At 39.9% G+C, this 21,872-nt stretch overlaps 1 protein-coding gene across 6 annotated transcripts in view; it reads right to left on the bottom strand.

Moving 5' to 3' along the window:
• The window catches only part of SOAT1 (sterol O-acyltransferase 1), a 61,584-nt gene that overhangs the window by 13,180 nt on the left and 26,532 nt on the right, over positions 1–21,872 (bottom strand). For all 6 annotated transcript variants that reach the window (XM_005217031.5, XM_005217032.5, XM_059875260.1 and 3 more), the window contains 4 exon segments: positions 4,593–4,741; positions 3,177–3,236; positions 1,780–1,887; positions 743–1,025 (listed from right to left, as the gene is read on the bottom strand). In XM_005217031.5, coding sequence (XP_005217088.1) covers positions 743–1,025; positions 1,780–1,887; positions 3,177–3,236; positions 4,593–4,741 — 600 coding nt within the window.

Below are 21,872 nucleotides of genomic sequence, written 5' to 3'. Positions count from 1 at the left end.
GAAAATCTGTCATTGCTTCCACTTTTCCCCCTTCTTTTTGCCGTGAAATTATGGGACCAGATGCCATGAACTCAGTTTTTTGAATGCTGAGTTTTAAGCCAGCTTTTTCACTCCCCCTTTTCACCCTCATCAAAAGGCTCTATAGTCCTTCTTCACTTTCTGCCATTAGAGTGGTATCATCTGCATATCTGAAGTTGTTGTTATTTTTCCCAGCAATCTGGATTCTAACTTGTGATTCATCCAGCCCGGCATTTTGCATAATGTACTATGCATATAAGTTAAACAAGCAGGGTGACAATATAAAGCCTTAAGGTACTCCTTTCCCCATTTTGAACCAATCCATTGTTACATTACAGATGGCCAATATAAGTCAGAAAATTCTGAAGGGCATACAAGCAAAATAAATCTTTTAGATGGTTATATGACAAAACAATCAATCTGACACTTTAAAAGTAGAGTTTTTAATGACAAAAAAATTTTCTAATTTAGATGGCTTCTACAAAAAATGTTCAAAAACTGAATTTGAATTCACCCAGAATAGTTCAATTTATTTCAATTATCAAGAATTAGAGAACACTGAAGATAGAACAAATTTTAAAAGATGATCTAGCTAACACTTTAATTTTATAATTAAGAGCCTAAAGAACTAGATATGAAAATGTATCCAACTACTAAACAAAAGTAACTGAATTATTATTATTAACTCAGCAAATCATTGCACTAGGCACACTCAAAATCTTACCTGTTCTAATATAACAATGCACCGGGAAGCTGGTGGTAGTGTATATGCTAACACAACATAAAGTGGTCCCAAACCTAGAACTCCAATCTGGAAGACCACAAAAAGGAAGCAGTGTATGAAAGAATGGACCACTGGGTGAGAAGTCCTGTGATAGCCTCTGGCCCAGCGTTGAAACAGGAAATAAGGAACTGTCAGTGTACATAAGAACATGGTGAGCCACGTCCACAAAACAACAGTAAGTTTCCCAAAAGCATAAGACATGAGATTGAACTCAAGCACCAGCCTGGGGAGGAAAAACACAAAGAACACAGAAGTGGATTTTTTAATACACACTTATTCATAAAATTCAAAACTTTCAGACCCCAAACCCTCAACTTCAGGAAACAACACTAATAAACAGAGTCATGGATATAACATTTGTGCTCCTAAGCCTCCACTTCACAATTTATTTATTTTCTAAAAGCCATAGGATAATATGGTCTTTGAACATATGATATCTAAAATACTCAGAACTTCCCAATGAGTAGATTCTCACATTAATGTATTTTAAACTCTGAAATGTTCTATGGCAAAGTTAATATCTGAACTGTTCAAACAGCAATCAGTTATGTACAAACGATGGTTTTTCAGAAAGAAATAGTACAATCTGAAAATCTAATATACATTACATCATTATCTCAAATTTCAAACATTAAATTCCAATAAGCTACCCGATTTTTTGAAACAAAATATAACACATACCACAGTAGAAAAATTGATGTTATATATACAAAATTCTTTCCAAATTTTCCTAAAGGAAAATTACCTAGAAACAACTAATATGGCCTATTAAAACAGACCATTTAAAAAGTTAAAAGTAATAAAACTTTTAATATTCTTTTTGGTTGTACTTTTCAAGAGAGAGGAATCCCACTCTTGAACCAGCTGCTCTGGGATTTTCTGAAGCAATTTAACTGAATCTTTTTTTTTTCCAGAATATAAATACAGGGAAAACTCTCAACACCCCATGCATCCACTAAACAGGTATGCTGTCTTACCTTCCTTCATCAATGTAATCTACTGCAAGTGTGCTGAGAATGAAGAGAATGAGGAGGGCAATGAACATGTGATATATTGTTCTGATGTGGTCCACCTCAAACAGCTCACTATAAATACAGTTCAAATAAAATTAATCAGCTTTTAAAACACCAAATATTAAAGACTTTACTTCAAAGTAGTTCAGAAGATGCTTGATCCATGTTCCAAAACTATCTCAACAGTAATCATGAAACATTACTAATGAGTATCAGTATTCTTATAAAGAAATGAATAATAATTACCTACTCACAGAGCATTTCAAAAGAAATGCTCATTACCTACTCAAAATGCACTTTTAATTTTCAGTTCACAAATGAGGTTGCCACAATTAGTCTACATAGCCTATTTTTCCCCCATAAAATCTACATAACTGCTATGATTGATCCATATTGATACATGGCAGAAATTAACACAATATTGTAATTATCCTTCCATTAAAAATAAACAAAATAAGGAGGCTTCCCTGGTGGTCCAGTGGCTAAGACTCTGAGGTTCCAATGCAGGGGGCCTGGGTTTGATCCCTGGTCAGGGAACTAGATCTCACATGCTGCAGCTAAGAGTTTGTACACTGCAACTACGGATTCCATGTGCCTCAACTGAAACCCAGCACAGCCAAATAAATAAATATTAATAATTAAGGAAAAAAAATCTGTACAACTAGGGTTCTAAAATAAATAAATTTGAGAAAACTATCAAGTCTCAAAGCCTAGCCAAAGAGAGATGAAAAAAACTTATGTATCAAGAAGGCAGCAATACTCTCTCAAAAGTGGTTTACCTAATTGGGAAAGTTTTGTTCCAGCTCTTTGGGTAACCAATTCTCTGAAGCACAACTTCAAGGAATTTATCAGAGGACTTACGTACAACTTCTCCTTTGAAACCAGACACAGAACCAAAAAAATCAAAGGAGAAGCTGCTGCTGCTGCTGCTGCTAAGTCGCTTCAGTCGTGTCCGACTCTATGCGACCCCAGAGACAGCAGCCCACCAGGCTCCCCCGTCCCTGGGATTCTCCAGGCAAGAACACTGGAGTGGGTTGCCATTTCCTTCTCCAATGCATGAAAGGGAAAAGTGAAAGGGAAGTTGCTCAGTCGTGTCCGACTCTAAAGACCCCATGGCCTGCAGCCTACCAGGCTCCTCCGTCCCTGGGATTTTCCAGGCAAGAGTACTGGAGTGGGGTGCCACTGCCTTCTCCAAAGGAGGAGCAAGAGATGGCAAATGTACAAAAAGAAGTATCAAAACTAATGGATTATATGAACACAGAACAAACAAACATTCATAGACTACACAGTGATTCTAACAATCAGAATAGCTTGATTTTTAAAAATTCGAACAAATAACCAAAACAACTAAAAATACTTACTCTAAGACAGATCGCCTTGTAACAAAAATCTTTCCATGTTCCGGAGGTGCTCTCAGATCTCTGGGAAGACCAAAAATTAAAATAAAATATGAGTACTTCAAGTATTACAAGAAATTTAAACCTATGGCTAAAGAGAAGGAATAAATACTACCAACTATAGCTTGTAATATTAATTAACTGCCTTCTCACTATGACCCAGGTACTGTGTTAGGGTTTTATGCATGTTAACGCATTTGCTCCTTCTGAACAATGCTATGAGGTAGGTGCAGACACATCTGATTAGGAAGGAAGAGATGTTAGGCAAACCTAACCAGAGCAGCACTTAAAGCCTCCTGGAAATGCCCGCCCAGCCCCTATGGAGATAGATGCATTCCTGGAATGACAGGTTGACAACCACTCTTCCTTCTCCTAAATATTCCTAAGGACAAGACTCCAGCCATACTTTACTCAGTTCACATACTATTATTGATCTGTCCTCCAAAACGGCACTGATATGTATGATCCCTTGTGGCTCAGCTGGTAAAGAATCCGCCTACAATGGGGAGACCAGGGTTTTGATCCCTGGGTTGGGAAGATCCCCTGGAGAAGGGAAAGGTTACCCACTCCAGTATTCTGGCCTGGAGAATTCCATGGACTGTATAGTCCATGGGGTCGCAAAGAGTCGGACACAACTTTCACGACTCACAACAACAACCCCTAAGGTCTTCCAACAATCCCCAACAGCCTCATGATCTAAAAAAGTGCCTCCAGTTACTAAAACCTCCCATTTTAACATCTATCTCTATCATCTTCTTCAGGGTGTCTTGTAGTACCGCTAGCACTTCTCGTGACTCTCCAGAACAGCAGACTGTCAGAGACCAACGAGGCATAAAACCAAGGAAAGCACAAAATGGCCAATTAGCACACACTGGCCTTTGACAGCCCTCCCTTCCCTCTAAGGCTCTGGATGACAGACCAAAAAGAATAACTACGTGCATGGTACTTTATTACAAGTACTGTACAGAGTACAATAGGGAGGCAGGATAATGATATAGAGAAGAGTACTGATGCTGGAGACAGACTCTGGGTTCAAATTCCCACTGTGTTATCTTGGACATTTAACTGCTCTGTGCTTCAGTTTCCCAAATTTATAACATGCAGACAGTTAAAGTATCTGCCTCATAGGGTCACTGTTTCGTTTAAAGGTAAAGATTTCAGCAAGCGTTGGCCAGGTTATTTTATGAGTCAGCATAGTCTTAAATGAGGTATGCTGTTTGTTATAATCCACATAGTAAGATGAAGAAACCCACCCTTCAAGAGGTTAAAACAGCAATATACAGCTAACAAAAGGTGATGCTAGGGTGTGAACCCAGGCATTGTACCCACTGAGCTGTACTAGACTATATGTGTGCATTAAAAGAAATTATTTGTACTTACTTAGCTCTGTGATTGTTGTCTCCCTCAAAAATAGAAAAGGATGTGAGAGCACAACCACCATTGTCTAATGATGTGGATTTTTCAATGAGATTGGTCACAAAATCATCAAAGTGACTGCCAACTTCCTTCATAAAAAAGGGCTTCAATTCCTAGAATTTTAAGACAAAGAAAACCATTAGGAACTAACTAGTTTATGAGTTGTTAATATTTTTTAAAGGGTTCTATGGTTGTTTTTCTTTTTTTTTTTTTGGCTGTACGGGACGGGATGTGGGATCTTAGTTCTCCAACCCGGTTCCCTAAAGGGTACTCTTAAACAGAGCTGATGAAAAGAAATCCATGTTAAGTGAATTCACAGGAGTAAAAACAGAAAAGTGATTTCTATATACATCTGACTTATAGTTTCAGAAACTGCTACTGAAAAAGCAACATGATGATTTATGTCTACTAAATGAACTCCTCTGAATGACATATAAAACCAAAATGACAGAAATGCTAAAAATAACAGTATTTTCTTCTCTTCAAATTTTTATATGGAAAACAAAGTAAAAATCAGTATTATGTCACCATTATACAATTAAGTCCCCTTCTTTTCAATCAACCCCTTCAGCACCAAGTACCCAGTGTTTATAAGTCGTGTCTTTACTGTATGATACCAACATTTATACAATATTTATTCCTACCTCCATAGATATATATTTATCTACTCTATAACACATACATTTATAACAGAATTGTTATACATTTTAACACTTCAAAACTTACAAATTCAGAGTTTTCAAAAAGCACTGGCCAAAAAAATTTCTTCAAATTACAATAGGCCACCTACTGTGGATGCTCAAATTGTAAATTGTGGTATTTTTAAACTGGCAGGACTCATCTATACAAAGAAAAACAAAGTATTACTTACTAATTTCTACAAGAAAAAAAAAATGCTCTCCCTTCTAATTATATTAGTTAGGTTGAACCTAAAATATCTGAAGTGGCCTTTTTTCTGGATTCTGTTTTTGCTTTCTGGAATGTTTCGATTTGGGCTTAATATTTATTTGGCTGCACAGGATCCGGTTGTGGCACACAGGATCTTCTTCCTTTGCGTTGCGCAGGATCTACCGTTGCAGCGCATGGACTATCTAGTGGCACGCGTGCTCAGGAGTTGAGGAGCACTGGCTTAGTTGCTCCATGGCATGTGGGATCTTAGTTCCCCAACCAGGGATCAAACCCATGTCCCCTGCACTGCAGGGTGGATTCTTAACCCGTGGACAATCAGGAAAGTCCTGGACTCTTAACAGTTTGACCAAGTCCTTTAAAAGCAAAGCCTTAAAATATTAATGTATCTAATGAAACTATGTGAAAGCTTTTCAAACTACTTTCTCCCAGGGTTCTCAAATGTTGGGTTGGAGGGAGGTGGGAGAGGTCTTGGGCAGTGAGAATACACTGAAACCCCAGCCCTCAGGACAGTGAAACTGAGCAGGAGCCTACGGGGCTCCTGGGCACAAAAGTCTTTCTGTACCCTAGTTTCTTGTTTGAAGGAAATAGGCTTCATTCAGCCTCCCTGACCTTCCTTACAAAGGTTCAAATGGCGGCTAATCATCAAAGGAATGGAATGCAGAAACAAGGGAGGAGCACTGAAGAAACAAGAGTGCAGGAACTTCCCTGGCGGTGCAGTGGTGAAGACTCTGCTTCCACTGCAAGGGGCATGGGCATTCTTGGTCAGGGAACTAAGATCCCACAGGCCATGAGAAAGTGAGAGAGTGAAGTCGCTCAGTCGTGTCCGACTCTGCAACCCCATGGACTGTAGCCTACCAGGCTCCTCGGTCCATGGAATTTTCCAGGCAAGGGTACTGGAGTGGGTTGCCATTTCCTTCTCCAGGGGATCTTCCCCACCCAGGGATCGAACTTAGGTCTCAAGCATTGCAGACAGTCACTTTACCGTTTGAGCCACCTATGAAAACTTACCACATTAAATCATTATAACTAGGCTCATTCACATCTTTATTATCAAAATAGGAACCATTACAGTCAACACATTTTTGCCAATGAGAAAAGTTTATTCCTGTAGCGTAAAAATCTGTGCTTTGGGATTCGATGAACTCTTGGAAGGCATTTTCTGTCTCCTGCTGGTTGTAGAAGTGTTTTCCCTGCAAAAAGTTGTCCAGATGCTTGAAGAAGTGGTAGTTGGTTGGTAAGAGGTCAGGTGAATGTGGTGGATGAGACAAAGCTTTGTAGCTCAATTAGTTCAACTTCTGAAGCACTGGCTGTGTGACATGCAGCTGGGCATTGCCATGGAGAAGAATCGGGCCCTTTCTGTTGACCAATGCTGGCAGGAGGCGTTGCAGTTTTTGGTGCATTTCCTTGATCTGCTGAGCATACTTGTCAGCTGTAATGGTTTTGCTGGAATTCAGAAAGCTGTAGTGGATCAGACCAGCAGCAGACCACCAAACAGTGACCATGACCTTTTTTGGTGCAAGTTTGGCTTTGGGAAGTGCTTGGAAGCTTCTTCTGGTCCAATCACTAAGCCATCATTGCTGGTTGTCATATAAAATTCACTTTTTGTCCCACATCACAATCCAATCAAGAAACAGTTTGTTGTTGCTGCACAGAACAAGAGAAAATGGAACTTCAAAATGACGATATTTTTGATTTGTGGTCAGTTCATTAGGCAAAAACTTATCGAGCTTTTTCACGTATCTCCAATTTGCTTCAAATGCGGAAGGACCAAAGAATGGTTGAGTTCTTTGGCAACTTCTTGTGTAGTTTTAAGAGGCTCAGCTTCGATGACGGCTCTCTATTGGTCATTTTCAATTACTGATGGCCAGCCACTGCAATCTTCATCTTCAAGGCTCTCAATTCCTTTGCAGAACTTCTTGAACCACCACCGCACTGTACATCCGCTAGCAGTTCCTGAGCTAAATGTGTTGTGGATACTGTGAGTTGTCTCTGATTCTTATGACCCATTCTTGACTCAAGTAACAAAATCGCTCGAATTTGCTTTTTGTCTAACATCATTTCCTAGTCTAAAATAAATATAAAATACACAGTCCCAGAATGCCCACTCAAATCCGTCTTGGCTGAGTGTTACACGTACCACGAGGAAGAACCCTGAGTTAGAGACAACCTGGAAACTGATCCCACCCCATAAAACCTGAGACTTCGAGCCACACGGCAGGGCAGTTCTCCTGGGCTCCCTCACTCTCCTGCTCTCCACCCGGGTGCTCCTTCCCAATAAAGTCTCTTGCTTTGTCAGCACGTGTGTCTTCTCAAGACAATTCACCTCCCAGTGTTAGACAAGGGCCCATTCTTGGGCCCTAGAAAGGGTTCCCCTTCCTGCTACAGTTTTAAGGACAAAACATAGAGAACCTATGTCCCCTGGAAGAAATAAAGAGTTTTATAAAATTACTTGTTCACATTCAGATCAGATCAGATCAGATCAGTCGCTCAGTCGTGTCCGACTCTTTGTGACCCCATGAATCGCAGCACGCCAGGCCTCCCTGTCCATCGAGTCAGTGATGCCATCCAGCCATCTCATCCTCTGTCGTCCCCTTCTCCTCCTGCCCCCAATCCCTCCCAGCATCAGAGTCTTTTCCAATGAGTCAATTCTTCGAGTGAGGTGGCCAAAGTATTGGAGTTTCAGCTTTAGCATCAGTCCTTCCAAAGAAATCCCAGGGCTGATCTCCTTCAGAATGGACTGGTTGGATCTCCTTGCAGTCCAAGAGACTCTCAAGAGTCTTCTCCAACACCACAGTTCAAAAGCATCAATTCTTTGGCGTTCAGCCTTCTTCACAGTCCAACTCTCACATCCATACATGACCACAGGAAAAACCATAGCCTTGACTCGACGGACCTTTGTTGGCAAAGTAATGTCTCTGCTTTTCAATATGCCAACTAGGTTGGTCATAACTTTCCTTCCAAGGAGTAAGCATCTTTTAATTTCATGGCTGCAGTCACCATCTGTAGTGATTTTGGAGCCCAGAAAAATAAAGTCTGACACTGTTTCCACTGTTTCCCCATCTATTTCCCATGAAGTGGTGGGACCGGATGCCATGATCTTCGTTTTCTGAATGTTGAGCTTTAAGCCAACTTTTTCACTCTCCACTTTCATCAAGAGACTTTTTAGTTCTTCTTCACTTTCTGCCATAAGGGTGGTGTCATCTGCATATCTGAGGTTATTGATATTTCTTCGGGCAATCCTGATTCCAGTTTGTGTTTCTTCCAGTCCAGCGTTTCTCATGATGTACTCTGCATATAAGTTAAATAAGCAGGGTGACAAGATACAGCCTTGACGAACTCCTTTTCCTATCTGGAACCAGTCTGTTGTTCCTTGTTCACATTAAGGTTATTCAAATAGTATTTTTACTTTCTTTTGCTTGTTTCATTTCAATTACATGCCCCTCTTCATTTTCAAATTTTTCAATAGGTATGATGCTTCCCCAACCAAAAACAAAACACCAAAAAAAGTGGCACTTAAAAAAAAAAAAAGGTTCTTTTCTCATTAAACTCTGTAAATGCTTTTGCACTAACCTAAAAGAACTGAACTGCTTAATAAATCAAGGGTTTTTTCCAACTACAAAAATGTTGTCCAACGTAGAAATATACTGAAAGAGAAGAAAGGAAAGAATTCATTCAATCCACTAAGTGCTAGGGACAGTTCTGGGCACTGTTGTGGCAATGTTTGTAGCACTGGTGAGATATGACAATGAAAAAAACCTAGTCCCTGTCATCACGGAACTTAAAATTCCAATGAGGGTAAACAGGACATACAGGATGCCAGATGGTGTTAAGGCAAGAAATAAAGAGGGACTCAGGGAAAGAGGGTGTTATTTTTCATAGAGAGGTCAGGGAAAGCCTCAAAGATTAAGATGACATTTGAGAAGATCTGTATAAGGTAAAAGCACAAATTAGTTGATTTATTGGAGAAGGCAATGGCACCCCACTCCAGTACTCTTGCCTGGAAAATTCCATGGATGGAGGAGCCTGGTAGGCTGCAGTCCCTGGGGTCGCTAAGAGTCGGACACGACTGAGCGACTTCACTTTCACTTTTCACTTTCATGCATTGGAGAAGGAAATGGCAACCCACTCCAGTGTTCTTGCCTAGAGAATCCCAGGGATGGGGGAGCCTGGTGGGCTGTCATCTCTGGGGTCGCACAGAGTCAGACATGACTGAAGCGACTTAGCAGCAGTTGATTTATATGTGGGAAAAGTACCGGAAAGAAAAAAGCATACATGTAAAAAGGCTTGAGGCAGGAACAGCCTTGACATGTTTGGGAAATAGGACATCACAGTTGAAGCAAAAGAGTGATAAGAGTTGAGGTCAGAAAAGAAGGGGAGGATGGCAGAAGAGGGGCTAAACCATTTAAGGTCTTAACACTTTACCCCCTACTCATATCAGTTCACTGAAATCTTACTCAGCATTACAAAAAGAAGCCTGGAATCTTGAGATGTGGTAATGAGGAATCAAGCCATTTCATCATACCCTGGAATCAGTACCCTTCTCAATTAAGTACTGGGTTAAGTAAGCCCAGAAGCATGGGGGCTGGGGGAGGGGAGAGAACACAATGTGTGTTTGTACAAAGACATCGTAAAAGCTACTGAAATCAGGTCTTAATCTACCCAACTCAAACATACTCAGTCAGCTTTTCAAGGCACGAACTCTTCTTGTGCCTTAGTCTCACCCACACATCAGGTGTTGCCACACATGCCAAAAAACTTGCAATTCCCAAAGCCTACAGCAATCTCCTTATCCTCACCCTCCTTGGCAATCAGACCATTCTCGATCACCTTCCTTTTCCCCTCATACTCCAAAACTTCTACTATAAACAAAGAATGCTGCCCACCATTCCAGCTCTATAAGGGTCAAGCCACAGGCAGTGCAGTCATCCCATCCACAGTCCCCCGCTGCCCCCAGGGGAATTCAGAATGGAGAAAAACTCTGTGCTTTGGATATACAGACTCCTAGACAGTAAGCTGATTGTCAGTAATCTTTCTATGCTTGACTGTATGTTTTTTCCAGGCAAAAATCATATATATATATATATATATATATAAATCACATATATGTATGTGTGTGTGTGTGTGTATATATATACACACACACACACAAATCTGACTTCTCACCTGCTTCTTCTGAACACTCCCCTAAGAGTCACTGAGAGACTATATCCTGGGCTTCAGGGTCCCTGAATAAGGTTCCTGAAACAAACAAATCACTTTTACATTTTGAATTACTCTTTCAGTGGAAGTGAAACTGAGCAGGACCCTGTGGGGCCCTTCCAGGTATAAAAACCTTTCTGTGTTCCCTATTTCTTGTCTGCAGGAAAAAGGTTTGAGCCTCCTAAACCTTCTCTGCATTCCAAAGAATGGATTCATACTAATTAGATGTTACTAATGCAGAAACATGCAAATTAAAAGATGCTTGCTCCCTGGAAGAAAAGCTATGATCAACCTAGACAGCATATTAAAAAGCAAAGACATTACTTTGTCAACAAAGGTCTGTACAGTCAAACTATGGTTTTTCCAGTAGTCATGTATGGATGTGAGAGTTGGACCATTTCTTTAGAAAGCTAAACGTTGAAGAATTGGTGCTTTTGAACTGTGGTGCTGGAGAAGACTCTTGAGAGTCCCTTGGACTGCAAGGAGATCAAACCAGTCAATTCTAAAGGAAATCAACCCTGAATATTAATTAGAAGGACTGATGCTGAAGCTTCAATACTTTGGCCACCTGATGCAAAGAGCCAACTCATTAGAAAAGACCTTGATGCTGGGAAAGACTGAAGGCAGGAGGAGAAGGGATGACAGAGGACGAGATAGTTGGATGGCATCACCGACTCAGTGGACATAAGCTTGAGCAAGCTCTGGCACATAGTGGAGGACAGGGAAGCCTGGCGTGCTGCAATCCAAGGGGTCGCAAAAAGTCGGACACGACTGAACAACTGAACAACAACAATGCAGAAACAAAGAAAAAGCAGTCAAGATACATAGTTCAACAGTAAAACAGAATCCTGGTTCCTCCTCAAGGGATATTCTGAGGAGTAATGTAATGGCTCGGAGGGTAAACAATCTGCCTGCAATGTGGGAGACCTAGGTTTGATCCCTGGGTCAGGGAGATCCTCAGAGAAGGGAATGGCTACCCACTCCAGTATTCTTGCCTGAAGAATTTCATGGACAAAGGAGCCTGGGGAGGCTACAGTCCGTGGGGTCACAAAGAGTCAGACATAACTGAATGACTAACACTTCTACTACTATTCAACACTTAACTAACTGATACATATCTTCAAACTGTTCTTCAGAAACAATTCCAGGTGGAAGATGGTAACTTTAGGCTCACACTGCAGACTGGTCCAACCAGAAGGTTGCTGATTTGAGATTCCTAGAATAGCACCCTGTTACCTCTTTACCAATCAATCAGAAGAAAGTTACACTCTCTATAGTTATCTCCCTAAATGCTGCCCTGTCACCCCAAAAGTTGCCTTTAAAAATTCTTCCCTGAAAACCACCAGGAGTTCAGGTCTTTTGAGCACGAGCCACACATTCTCCTTGAGCAGGCAGGTACAGTAGAAAATCCCCAGAAAAAGAAAACTAGACATGGTTTTCTTGACAAAAGAGAAGCCATTTTTGGCCTCAAGAAATTTTGTGATCTAAGCCTGGTCACAATGCTTGCCTTTGAACAGGTCTCAGTAATTAAAGATATTAATGGAAGTAAGGGAATGCATGAAACAAAGGAAAAAAGAGTCAAAAAACAATTGTTCAGTGATTAATCAATCCTAGTTCCTCCTCAAGGGATACACAATAAATCCTCCAGTTCAGCAAGAACTAAGGTCCTCACCAAGGTAGAAGCTGGAATAATGATATTGACCTCCAATCAACGAAAGCTTCTGTTGACCTCTGGCCTAATTTTATGCTCAATTTTCTTCAGCTCAAGCCCCTTCATGAGTATGCAGGTACCCTTAGGTTAAGACTTTCCAAATTTTACTGTTGGAGAGACACTGTTTGGGGAAAGACCCCCAGAGTTTTCCAGGTAATAAATCATTCTCCCATTCTTTGCCCTAGTTGTGTCTTTTGGTTCAACAAACACCCACCAGGGAGTGAAGCCAGTTTTTGAGTAACACTTGCTTGGTCCTTGCAATACACCTTTCTCTGCTCTAAACTCTGCATTTCAGTTTGTTTGGTTTCACAGTGTACCAGGCACACAGACTTGGGTTTGATAAAGGCATTTCTTAATGCTGATGATGTAAAATGTATATTTTATGGCAAGAAAAGACAGATCAAACAAATCTTTTCTCTGCCTGTCCAAACCTTCTCCTTCCCCTTTAGCATATATTATGCACCTGACCTCCTTAGGAGATAACATACCTTCCTAATCTCCTCAAGGGTCACAACTCCTTCACAACAACCTGCCACCAAAACTCCTTCAGAGAAACCTTGTAAAGGGCCCCAATGACCCACAGTTTCCACGGGGACTGTGTAAGCTGTCAATAATGTCATTTAATGTACAGCCTCTGACTCAAAATTTAAGTGTCTATGACCTCTCGTAGGTGGGAAGGTTCTTAGAGCTTTCTGAGAGGCTGTTCCCAGGTTATAATCCTCAACTTGGCTCGAATAAAAATGTTCATTTCTTTTTTAAAAGGACTTTCTAATTTTTTTCATCAACAATGCCTTTGTCCTCTTTCTCTGAGAAATTAAAGTTGATAGAAGCTGCTGCCACTGGGACATAAGGAAGAACTCTATTATGGACACTATTAAGTTTCTTTAGCCTCCTTCTTTCACATATCCAAGTACTGATGAAAAATAAAGAGTGACTGCTTATTACTGTCATTCCTTTTGTAAGAGGAAACACAGAAAAACATAGTACAAGGAGTGTTCCACTTCAGCCTTCTTCCGAGTTCTTCTATTACACGAAATTGGTTTTAATAGGAATTTCAAAACATGACCACAATAAATTTGTCTAAAAATGTCTATCAATAATCTGAAAAGGAGACTGATGATTATAGGCTTTCTAATTTGTTTATCTTCTCAATCTCATCCCTATTAACACTCATTTCAGCCAGCCAAGGACTATGATGGTCCCAGCACAACAGATGGACAGAAGGGTGATGGAAGGAGGCAGACCATTAACTAGAAACTATCTAAGCACCTTGCTTTTCTAATCTATCAAAGAACCTCATTTTTTAAAACAAGCAGCTGATGAAGATAACCTCTAAGATTTTAAGAATCCAGAACCACCACCATGAAACAAAGATCCTATTGTTAGAACACAGTGAAGACATGCACTGGTGATCACAGACGAAGCTGGAGAAGCAAACGGGTTCATGACAGACCTTTCAGCCATTTTAAGATTTAATTCTTGGCCACAGCCACGAGGCTTGTAGTATCTTAGTTTCCCCAACCAGGGATCAAACCCGCACCTTCAGCAGTGCAAGTGAGAGGTGCTAACCACTGGACTGCCACAGAATTCACTCATTTTAAGGATTTTTCATTTTATCCTAAGGACAACTAGAAACCATGATGTTTTAATAAGCACAAAGTTTACAAACATATTCAGATTTGCACTTTAGAAGGAGAACACTTCTACAATTAAAAGCCTTCCAAACAGAGGTTACTTTGGACTGACTAAATCTTAAAATTAGAAAAGAGTAGGGTTGTTTTTGGATAAAGTAACAGTTACAGAGGTATGAAAAAAAAGCAGGCTGAGAGAAAGAAACACCAAGTAAAAATATATACTCTGAGCCCAGAGCACAAAATATTGTATTCCTGAGCTTCCGGGCTGGTGAACATATGACAATGCCGGGAGGATGGCACCCTCAGCAGGCATGGAAGCTCTGCGGCCTTTTCCCATATTTGCCCTGTGCATCTCTCCCACCTGGCTGTTCCTGAGTTATTATATCCTTTTCTAATAAAATGGTAACTTAGTAAGTACAAAAGAAATTTAAAAATAAATTATACTCTGACTCCATAAGGTCATATCACTAGTTCATGAATTACTTGTTTCTTGATTCACTGCCTGGCTTTGCACAGAGAATCTTTTAACCTCACAGTGGCATGGAACCAGAAACCTGACCGTTTCAGGCAAAGCCGGGAACACAATAGAAGAGGTTAATACAGTGTTTAAATTGACTCTCCAAGAGAGGTCTCCCCTGACAATTCACTCTAAAGTTACTGCATCTTATTCTTTTCCATCACTGCACTTAATGCAATCTGAAATGCTATATAGTTCTTTTTTGGTGTCTTAATGTCTACCTTCCCCACTTGGCTGTAAAACTATGTCTATTTGTTAACCACTGTACAGCCAGCTCTTAGCAAAGCGACTGCCAAGACAACAGGTGATAAACAAATTTCCTAACAGTTTTTGAAATCAACTCCTGCCACCAAAACTCCTACTCATACAACTGCTCACTTTATTCAATGTCTATTATTAATATAAAGCAGAAGGTAGATACTAAAAAAAAATAATACATAGCCCTGACTTCTTTGTGGAAACTATTAAGTGGAAGGGAGTAAAAATCATTATTGTCTGCAATGACTGTTAATTAAATGACTGCTTTATGCTAGATACTTTCTAAGGGGCTTTTATGTATTATTTCTAGTCTTAAAACAATCTCTGAAGTATGTAACAGAATGCCTATTTTACACATGAGAGATCTAAGCTTGAACAAGTGATGTGACTTACCCAAGGTCACCACTCATAGGCTACAGAACTAGGATCAGAACTCCAGTCTATGACCTAAGTTCACATTACATTACATTGCTTTCCACCATACTTTATATAAAATATTTTCTATATGATTAACGTAAGTCAAAAAAGTAAAACCTAAAAAGTCAATGATGTACGTACATGTAGCTGGAAAATGGCAGGTAATATAGTAAAAAGGTGTTGTTTAGCGTAAGTTTACAGTCCTAAGTTGTGCATTATAATAAATTCCTCCTCCAAAGGAAAAAAAAAGTCTTGAGTATAACTATTACACAGTCCTTAATAAGGAAGACAAAGTTCAAGGTAAACCAGGAACTAATGAAATCAGAGCTCTGAATTTTAATCCCTTTTTGTTTAAAATGAAATTCATCCTGGGCTATCTCCCAATGTAAGTAAGACTCTAATATTCTTGATATCACATTGTTATCAGCCTAAACTGACCTGAAATACACTTTTTAACCTCAATCTACTTAGGTAGTTCCCTCATCTTAACTATTCAAATGGTATACTTTACTGCTTCTCATCATCATTGCCTACCTCCTTCACTTCATTAGCCATTATTAAATGCCAGAAAATCAGAAAGGAGTAAAACTACACTCCCAGTAGTTACCAAATGATGTATCCATACAAATGACTATCATGAAATAATTTTTTTCTTAATCACATTTTCAAAGAATATTTTAACACACACACAAAAAAGCCCAAAAAATGATGTTAAGAAAAATACACAAACTGATTATATAGATTGATGCTGATTTTGCCAGTGTATCTATGACACAAATGCCCACATGTGTCTACTTGGATCTGCATGTATGATACAAGAAGGAAAACAAATTATTGGGAGGAAATAAACCAAAATATTATTTCCAAGTGATGGGTATATGGGTTGTGTTTCCTTTTTATACTTTGTCTCGTATAAATTTTCTACATTGAGCCTATACTACTTCTACAATCAGGAAAAAACCTACATTAAGAAAATATATTCCTCCTGTGCTTAAAACAATCCTCCTGTTGTTATAAGGTATCACAACATTAAAATAAAATCTGTTAAACTTTGTGCTTTCTTTTTTCTTTTGGAAGAAAGTATTTAATCTAATATGCCACTGATTTTTCTTTGGCACTAAAATAGAAAACAAATATTCGAAAAGAAAAGTACCTCAATCAGTGATATGCAGAACATTACTAATTTTGATATTTTGGATTCTCATTAACTACAAAACAGAGAGTAACCATCACCTGTAATCTTTTCAACAGAGCTCTAACATCACATAATTTCTCATCACATATACCAACTAATAGTAACATCACTTTATAGCTTTCAATGAACACTTCAAAGGTATCTAATTCAGTTGTTGCTCCTCTTGCATATCCATTTTATATGTAGTAGTACCAGCTACCATGAGAAATGACTTCTCCAAAATCTCAGCTCCTAACGTAGTACACGACAGACCAAGGGACCAAGTAAGTGTTGTTCACAGAACTGAATTACTGAACACCCCCAAAGGCAGTATACGGGAGGGACATTTCTTCATTTTGTAACTAAGTGATGAGATCACAAAGAACAATGACTTTCAAGTAGACTAAAGACTAACACATTTATGCATTTAAATAAAATAAGAAAAGGCAGAAAGGGAAACAGAAGAATGTAGTCACACTTACACAGCCAGAAGAAGGTAAGAAATGATCAGAAGACCAGGGGTAGTGAACTACAACAGACAGTTGCTGCAGTGACTGTTGCCAGTCAATCTATCATTTCCCACCCCGTTCCTTAGTATCAGGACCCTTAATTTGCTACCTGGGCACTTAAATCCCAGAATAAATAAATTTCCCAGTCTCCCTTTGCACCTTGGTGTGGCCAGGAGACTAAGTTCTTGCCAATGAGATACAAGCAAAATTGGTTTGACCAAACCTCCAGAAAACTTCCTTAAAAGACAGCTAGTGACTAAACTGAAATAAACTGGACTGTTCCAAGATCTTTAAAGGCTTGTTACAACACAATTACGAGGCTTTTAAAAGGTCATGACTGAGAGTTACACAATGCCGTATGATTCCACTAGCACCAGATTTTTTTTTTAATTAATTTTATTTTAAACTTTACATAATTGTATTAGTTTTGCCAAATATCAAAATGAATCCACCACAGGTATACATGTGTTCCCCATCCTGAACCCTCCTCCCTCCTCCCTCACCATACCATCCCTCTGGGTCGTCCCAGTGCACCAGCCCCAAGCATCCAGTATCGTGCATTGAACCTGGACTGGCATCTCGTTTCATACATGATATTTTACATGTTTCAATGCCATTCTCCAAAATCTTCCCACCCTCTCCCTCTCCCACAGAGTCCATAAGACTGTTCTATACATCACTGTCTCTGTTGCTGTTTCGTACACAGGGTTATTGTTACCATCTTTCTAAATTCCACATATATGCGTTAGTATACTGTATTGGTGTTTTTCCTTCTGGCTTACTTCACTCTGTATAATAGGCTCCAGTTTCATCCACCTCATTAGAACTGGGTGCTGGGAAATCTGGTCAACCACTTGTAAATGAAACTAGAACACTTTCTAACACCATATACAAAAATAAACTCAAAATGGATTAAAGATCTCAATGTAAGACCAGAAACTATAAAACTCCTAGAGGAGAACATAGGCAAAACACTCTCTGACATACATCACAGCAGGATCCTCTATGACCCACCTCCCAGAATATTGGAAATAAAAGCAAAAATAAACAAATGGGACCTAATTAAACTTAAAAGCTTCTGCACATCAAAGGAAACCAGATTTTTTTTAATTGAGTATTTCAAAGTTTTTATGACAGCATTTAGATCTAGAAGTGACTTTAAGAAATTCAATCAGTTCAACCCACTAATGCCATCATCGCTCTCATTTTTCTTCCCTTAGGACTAAAGAGTTTGCTTAATCTTCTTTACATCTTTACATGTTCAATTCCTAAGTTGGGAAGATTCCCTGAAGAAGGAAATATCAACCCACTCCAGTATTCTTGCCTGGGAAATCTCATGGACAGAGGAGCCTGGCTATAGTCCTTGGGATTACAAAAGAGTCAGACACAACTTAGCAACTAAGCAACAAGAACAAATTTGAATTTGATAAACAACTAACTTTGAGACTAGGTTATGTCTCAAATATTGCATGATGATTAACAAAACTATCTGTTGTTTGTCTGAAATTCAAATTTAACTAGGTATACTGTATTAATGGAGAAGGCAATGGCACCCCACTCCAGTACTCTTGCCTGGAGAATCCCATGGATGTAGGAGCCTGGTGGGCTGCAGTCCATGGGGTCGCTAGGAGTCGGACACGACTGAGCGACTTCACTTTTACTTTTCACTTTCGTGCATTGGAGAGGGAAATGGCAACCCACTCCAGTGTTCTTGCCTGGAGAATCCCAGGGACGGGGGAGCCTGGTGGGCTGCCGTCTATGGGGTCACACAGAGTTGGACACGACTGAAGTGACTTAGCAGCAGCATACTGTATTTATATCTGACAACTAGTTACACGGAGCTGAAAGAGTTGCCCAATACAATCTATAGATTATCTATTCTGTTTACAATAGGAAGTAGAGAATTAGGAGCCAAAGTTTAAGTTAGCTACATACATCACAATGATACATACTATTAGAGCTGAAGGGGCACTTGTAGATAACTAGTCCAGTGTTCTCACTTTAAACACTAAGGGAAAAGTGTGCCAACTGGATTGGAACATGACACCAAATAACAAATGACTAGAAAGATTGTTTATTTTCATTTGTCTTTAAAATTATTTCTAAGACCCACAAGGGAAAAGAACAAGTAAATTTCATGGCTCTGAAAAATATTCACATACCTGCCATCTTTAATGGTCATTTCACGTTAGTGAGTGTAATCAATAAAAGAAAACAACAAAAAAATATAACCAGTTAGACATTATTGTTATGAAAGGGAGAATTTAAGTAAATAAGGTTACATATATAAAACACCTAGTTTAAGGCCTAGCACACAACAGGACTTCTAAACGGGTTCCCTTCTCCTCCCTGCCCCTGTTTAGTCACTGCTGCTGCTGCTGCTGTTGCTAAGTCGCTTCAGTCGTGTCCGACCCCATGCGACCCCATAGACGGCAGCCCACCAGGCTCCCCCGTCACTATTAAAAATATTACAGGAGCTTCCAACGTGGTCTCATCTTCAAACTCAATAGTTTCTTCAACTTTGATATGGGTAGAGCATTCCTAATACATCTCCCTCAAAAACATTCCAATTCCTTAATAATGGCAAGATGTTCAATCTCATTTGATACCAAACTGCCAATCAAAACACTCTTAAGTTAAATTGCCTGTAAGTTCACCAGAGGAATTTTGGCGATTCATTCAGAACAAAGCAGTGTGTAACAATTATAGAGTATATGTTACGGGCATAAACTAAGAACTTAGACGTATAAAGTAGGACGGATAACATTTCAAGCTGGGGTTTCAGAAAACTTCAGAAGCACCAGCATTTGAGGGAGAATTTGAAGGATATATAGGATTTTGATTAGTGAAGGTAGGAAGTTAAAGAAAATTTCACACAGAAAGAGCTTCATGAATAAGGGCATGAAGGAAGAGGAAAAAAATGCCTTACAATCTAGCCCAAATTTTATTTTCTTATCATATCCCACCAGAGGCACAGATGTCAATCAAGTGTCGTTTCCAAGATACAGTTTAAGTTGCCTACCTCCATACCTCTGCTCAAGCTATGCCCTGCTTATCTTATTTATCTTACATATACTGTTTTACAAAATAAGATAAAAATATCTAAATTTAAAGTATTCTATATAAATGCATGCAAGTGAAAAAAGTTAAAAGTGTTAGTTGCTCAGTCATGTCTGACTTTTTGCGACCCTATGGACTATAGCCAGTCAGTCTCTGTCCATGGAATCTTCCAGGCAAGACTACCTGAGTGGGTAGCCATTTCCTTCTCCAGGGGACCTTCCCAATCCAGAGATCAAACCTGGGTCTCCTGAACTACAAGCAGATTCTTCACTGACTGAGCCAACAGGGAAGCCCACATGCATGTAAGCTGACTTCAAATACAAGGCAGACCCCCCTTTTAGGGGGGCTTCCCTAGTGGCTCAGTGGTAAAGAATCTACCTGTCAGTGTAGGACATGAGTTTGATCCCCGGGTTGGGAAGATCCCCTGGAGTAGGGAATGGCAACTCACTCTAGTATTCCTGACTGGGAAACCCTATGGACAGAGGAGGCGGCAGGCTATAGTTCACAGGACAGCAAAGACACAATTTAGCAACAATATAAATGTGTATATGCATGCATGCACATGTGACTAATTAATAAATGAAAACAGGGCTATTTCATCTACATCCCTGGACATTTATATATTCAGGTTGGCTAATCAATTTTGGAAGTAATCTTACTGGGAGAAAGGGATCTGTCTGCCTTGCATTTGAAGCCAACTTACATTCAGGCACACATAGTATTTGATTTTTTTAATGAATTAATTGACTATTTTTGGCTGCACCGGGTTATTGTTGGTATATGGAGGCTTCTTCTAGTTGCCATGAGCAGGGGCTATGCATCATTGCAGAGCAGAGGCTCCAGGCTCACAGGCTGCAGCAGTTGCAACACATGGGCTCAGTAGTTGAGGTGCATGGGCTTAGTTGCTCTGAAGCACGTGCAATCTTCCTGGACCAGGGACTGAACCCATGTCCTCTGCACTGGCAGGCGGATTCTTATCCACTGAACCACCAGAGAAGTCCTTCATTTTTTTAAGTGTTCTTTGTTCTCCAGATTTCCTGAAGGCGCTGGTGAATTCAAACTTGTAGAACTGTTTCCCTTGCCTGAAAGGTCTTTGTTTGTTTACTTACTTATTTATTGGTTGTACTGAGCAGCTTGCAGAATCTTAGTTCCCTGACCAGGGATTGAACCCAGGCCACAGCAGCAAAAGCATTGAGTCCCAACCACTGCATCACTAAGGAATTCCCTGAAATCTCTTAATGTGGTTTGCGAATTGATATTTCTATTTGTTCTATATCCCTAACAGGGAATCTCTAGTTTCAGATTCAATGTTTATTGAAGGCCCATTATTCACTATGAACCATGACAGATACTTTCATAAAGTACCTACACAAGCACTTATACAAGCATCAACTGTATCATGTTCACTAAAACTGAATTTTACTGGTGAAAGATGTATGATAGCAGAGGAAAAAAATGATAATCTGGTTCTTAGGCAGAATGACAAGATGGTAGATCTTATTTTCCTGTTCATCACAGTTCAGTTCAGTCGCTCAGTCGTGTCCGACTCTTTGCGACCCCATGAATTGCAGCATGCTAGGCCTCCCTGTCCATCACCAACTCCCAGAGTTTACCCAAATCCATGTCCATTGAGTCAGTGATGCCATCCAGCCATCTCATCCTCTGTTGTCCCCCTCTCCTCTTGCCCCCAATCCTTCCCAGCATTAGGGTCTTTTCCAATGAGTCAACTCTTCGCATGAGGTGGCCAACATACTGGAGTTTCAGCTTCAACATTGGTCCTTCCAATGAACACCCAGGACTGATCTCCTTTAGAATGAACTGGTTGGATCTCCTTGCAGTCCAAGGGACTCTCAAGA

Source organism: Bos taurus, chromosome 16 (genome assembly GCF_002263795.3).
Source record: "Bos taurus isolate L1 Dominette 01449 registration number 42190680 breed Hereford chromosome 16, ARS-UCD2.0, whole genome shotgun sequence".
NCBI lineage: Eukaryota > Metazoa > Chordata > Mammalia > Artiodactyla > Bovidae > Bos > Bos taurus.
The sequence above is the reverse complement of the archived record's forward strand: the minus strand, read 5'-3'. Positions and strand labels throughout refer to the sequence as shown.